We start from the raw sequence: 4,557 nt of genomic DNA on the forward strand, positions 1-4,557 counted from the left end.
CGGCGGGCCGTGCTGGCTGCTGCTTCCCGCCGCTCCCATTGGCCAGGAACGGCGAACCGTGGCCACTGGGAGCTGCCGGGGGCCGTGCCTGCGGACAGTCAACATCATCAATATGTCTCGCAGCCCACAATCAGCTTAGCCTGATGGGCCGCATACGACCCACGGGCCACAGGTTGCCCACCACTGACCCATAGGCTCTAAATTATTCCTCCAAAGCATTCGGCAAATATTTTTGAAAATAAGGATGAGTTCATGAAAGGTTCTCTAAGCAGAAACAGGATAAATGTGCAATTAATGTAGGGTCTGATTCTAACCTCACTCCAGTTTTACAGCTGACTCCACTGACTTCATTAAAATTACTCCACATTTACACCAGTGTAAATCTGTTATTTGTAAAGAAGAGTTTGACCAGCTTTAGACTTACTATCTCCCCATTATTAAACAATACAAGGCATATAATTTGGAAGCCTGCAGAGTCAGTCAAGAGTTTGTTCACTGGAGTGGCTCAAAATCAAACATTCGTCTTTACCTGTGCTCTCTACCAGGTCACCTGCTTTCTAAACCTCAGCACGGAAGTCAAACCAGTTAATGGTTGAGCTAATGCTTAACACTTATGCCAGGGCCTTAATAACACCCAGGTGATTTCTGCCTGTGCTATCGGGGGGAAAAAAGTGCCAACTCTCAGCTCATTTTATTTTCTGTAACTAAAATGCTGTTGTGTCTCCCTGCTAGTGCTGGGCTATGGCTATGGCCCTTTGCTGTGCCCCACTACTCTGCATGCTAGGGCTGCGCATTTGCTACTGTGCTGTGTACAGTTAAAAGTGCATTTCATTAATTCCGCTCCTCTCAGAACAGGCACTTGGGGCAGCAACTGCAGGTTTGGAGAAGGCAGAGGACATTTTCCAGTCTGTCTAGAACAGCTGAGTCACTGGAGCCAGCACTTCGTGCTAGGGCAATCTCAGTGAATCTGTGCATGTTGCTCTAGCTGTCAGATGTCTCCCCTTCCCTACAAGGCCAGATGCTAATAGTTCACATTATTTTCCTTGACCCAGATCCCCCTCTTGGCCTTGGACAGGTAAGGATGGAAAAGAAAAAGAAACCTTCAATGTGTGAATCTATTCCTAGATGGAAATTGGGTAAAAGTTAGTCTAGGAAAAGGTAATGTTTGATGCTGAGAATCCTGGATGTGAAGTGAGGCTTTGAAGTTTTGTGATACCCTCACACTGACCTGATCCTACTTTTGACCTTTCTGTCCCTCTGCAGTGCCTGGCTATTATTTCTCTGCTGTTCATCATTGGAATCGTCATTATATTCTGTGAGGAGACTAAGGCACAGTACGAGTACTCTGCTGCTAACTTGACCATTTTCGGCCATTCCAACGTAATTCACAGCATCCATGAGCCTTATTATCACCAGGCCCCTTACCTGCTCCACCTGGAGCTGTTCTGTGTCCTCTGGTTCACCTTTGAGTTTTCCATGCGATTTTTCTTCTGTCCAGACAAAAAGAAATTCCTCAGGAATCCTCTGAATGTGGCTGATTTCCTCTCCCTCTTCCCAGTTTACATTGAACTCTTCACCGCCGAGCAGATTCAGAAAATGCCTAGCCTAGCGCTTTGGCTGGGTTTTGTCCGCGTAGTCTACCTCCTCAAACTCCTGAAGATATTCAAGCTAATAGAGACCCCTCTGATCCTGAGAGTCCTGTCCTACACGCTCAAGTCCATCATCCGAGAGATCTGCTTCCTGCTGATGATCCTGGCCTTTGAAACCCTCTTCTTTGGTTCTCTCTTTTTCTATAGCGAGTTGCTGGGTATTCATTCTTCTTACCGGGCAGATTTGCACTTCACAGACATTAACATTTGCTTCTGGTGGGCTCTGATCACGCTAACCACTGTGGGCTATGGCGACATCATCCCTCTCACCATCTTTGGCCAGGTGATGGCAGCCTTTGCTGCAATATTTGGCATGTTAACCATTATCATTCCAATCCCCATTTTCCTGGTCAAGTTTAAGGGCTATTATGCCACTGCCATAACCAAACAAAAGCTGAAAATGAGCAAAAAGCAATAATGTGATTGAGTTCAGATCATTGCTGCCTTGGGGCACTTCAGAATTAATTCCAGTGTGGTTTGTTTCCACCACTTTGTGGGAAGAGCAACTCCTATGAAAAGTCCTTGCCACATTCATTAAGACTGCCTCCTTGCTCCTTTGGTATATTTCAGATCAATGTCAGGTACCCAGATCTGAGTTATAGCTTTCTATTTTAGTGGCTAATGCTCTTTATGGCCTATCCCTATATCAAACAGCACTACACTGACACTCAGCGTGACCCAACTAGCACTGAAATCTCACCTATCCCTTGTCAGAACAAGATGAGAAAATTCACTTTGGACAGTTTCATCAACACACAAGATGTTTTTTTTTTTTTTCCCCACCAGCAGGAAAAAACAATGCTGTTCACTGTGCAAAGCTATGATAAGTGATTCCCAGAGAAGGCAGGGATGAAGGGCTGCACTGAAGTATAAACCAAGAATCTGCAACGTGCTGAATGCTCTCAACCCCAGTGATGCCAGTTCAAGGTGGGGCCTAACTAGGGTGACCAGACAGCAAATGTAAAAAATCGGGACAGAGGGTGGGGAGTAATAGGAGCCTATATAAGAAAAAGATCCCCAAATCGGGACATCTGGTCACCCTAGGCCTAACAGAAAAATGTATGAGGTGCACACCCTGGCAACAGCCTTCTGCACACTCTCTGGGCCTGATAATCAGCTGGTGTAAATCAGTGCAGCTCCACTGACTTTAAAGAAGCTGTGCTGATTTACCCTGTCTGAGGATATGGGTCTGTGTGCCTCACAGGGACAATCACACCTCCATTTTCATAGATGCCCTCTTTATGGAGAGAAATGTGTAGCTATAATCTAAGGGTCAGATCTCGTCCCTAGCATCTGCTCCCAGAGGGGGATCTTCCACATGTGAGATCTCACCGTGCATGGAATGGGGAGAATCAGCTATCTCAATGGCACTGGACCCCACCAAGAGGCTTTTACTGAATCCTGGTGTTGGGAAGGGGGTGAAGACTGCGTGGACAGTGAGGCAGCCTGCATTAGGCTGTGGCAGGCTGGGAGGAGAAGAGACATGAAGGGATGCACAGTATCTTCCCATCAGCCCTGTTACCGGTGGTGGGGAACCTTCCACCTTTAAGAAAGGACCTCGGACAGCATCAACTAGAGGAAGTCCTTATAGTACTTTTTCGCTGGAGTCCATTGACACAGGATCTGTGTGTGGAAACGCAGATGGCAGGGAATCCATAAAATTGGATGCTGACACACAGCTCCTTCTAGGCAGGGTCAAATTCCCCCATGGAACAACACCTTCCCCCCATGAGTTTGACTGGGCGGGGAGCAATCTGGCCCTAAGAAATTCTGCCCTGTCTTCTTATATTTTATTAAAGAAGCAAAGGATGTAGTATATTTTGTCTGATTTGCCTGCACATAGAGGCCAGTGTGAACTAGTGAACAGATCTAAAATCTGCAGTTCTTATAGTCAATATTTTTAGTGATTTTTTTTTTTTCCCTTGAAAAATTCACTTGGCCTGATGCTGAGCCTCCCACACCCCATTGCCAATCTGGAGTAAATGCTCTGAAGTGAGGGAGTTACATTAGTGGGGTAGGAAAAAAAACAGTGGGAGATCAGAATCAGGCCCAATAAGTTGGTGATGCATTCAGTGTGCGATAAGGGAGCCCTTCAATGGCAATTCCCTTGGACTGCAGCCAGAGGCTGCATATCCTCGTGGAAAGATTTCACGATTTAACTAAATTTAAGATTGAACTAAACAGCACTTTTCTTTCAAGAAACAAAACATAAACAAAACAGTATTAAATATAATGTTCATTACATTTTATCTGCCTATAGATATTGTTATAAACTAGAAAGATTAAATTTATAATTTTGTAATCTTTATATCCCATCTATTCTTAATTTTTTTCCTTATAATATCCAATACTGTATGCTTCTGTTGAGAAAGAAACAATATCAGATGCTGTGGCTATTTCAACAAAGATGGGCAAAAGTTATGTTGCTTAGTGGAAGAAAAACATGTCTTTTATACTATTACATCTATGAATTTAAATCCTATTAAGACTGTACCTTTATTAAAATTTCTATTAATGTATGTCCATCGGTGTGATTATGTTGCAACGGGCATGAGTTTAAAGGCTGCTTTACTTTTATTAAAACTTTTATTTGCTTTTTTTTGCATTAATGCAATTAAAAAGGAATTAATTCTCTCTAAAGAAAAAAAGATTTGCTTCAAAAAATTTTGCATATTAAAAAAACACCAAGTGAGAAACAGTAGCCCAGGCACATAAAATTTAAGATCAGATTCTCCCCTGAATCCCAATTCTGCTTGGCGGCAGGGAGAGAAGAGCCATCAGGGCAATATTATAGCAATCTGAACCTCTGTATGTGGCTGGTGTTAGTTAGAATAGCCTTGGTGTAACAGGGTGGTCTGCCCCTTTAAGGGCCTGGGGCTAGTCAGCCTTTTTTGATGATCAAAATCAT

At 43.9% G+C, this 4,557-nt stretch overlaps 1 protein-coding gene across 2 annotated transcripts in view; it reads left to right on the plus strand.

Moving 5' to 3' along the window:
- LOC112104793 (potassium voltage-gated channel subfamily C member 1-like) overlaps positions 1–4,200 on the plus strand; it is a 13,434-nt gene extending 9,234 nt beyond the window's left edge. For both annotated transcript variants that reach the window (XM_024197334.2, XM_029911853.1), the window contains one exon: positions 1,264–4,200. In XM_024197334.2, coding sequence (XP_024053102.2) covers positions 1,264–2,067 — 804 coding nt within the window. In that variant the 3' untranslated portion in view covers positions 2,068–4,200. The remainder of the gene's footprint in view (positions 1–1,263) is intronic.
- Positions 4,201–4,557: the final 357 nt, after the last annotated feature.

Source organism: Terrapene carolina, unplaced genomic scaffold (assembly GCF_002925995.2).
Source record: "Terrapene carolina triunguis isolate 2854851 unplaced genomic scaffold, T_m_triunguis-2.0 Scaffold131, whole genome shotgun sequence".
NCBI classification, from domain to species: domain Eukaryota; kingdom Metazoa; phylum Chordata; order Testudines; family Emydidae; genus Terrapene; species Terrapene triunguis.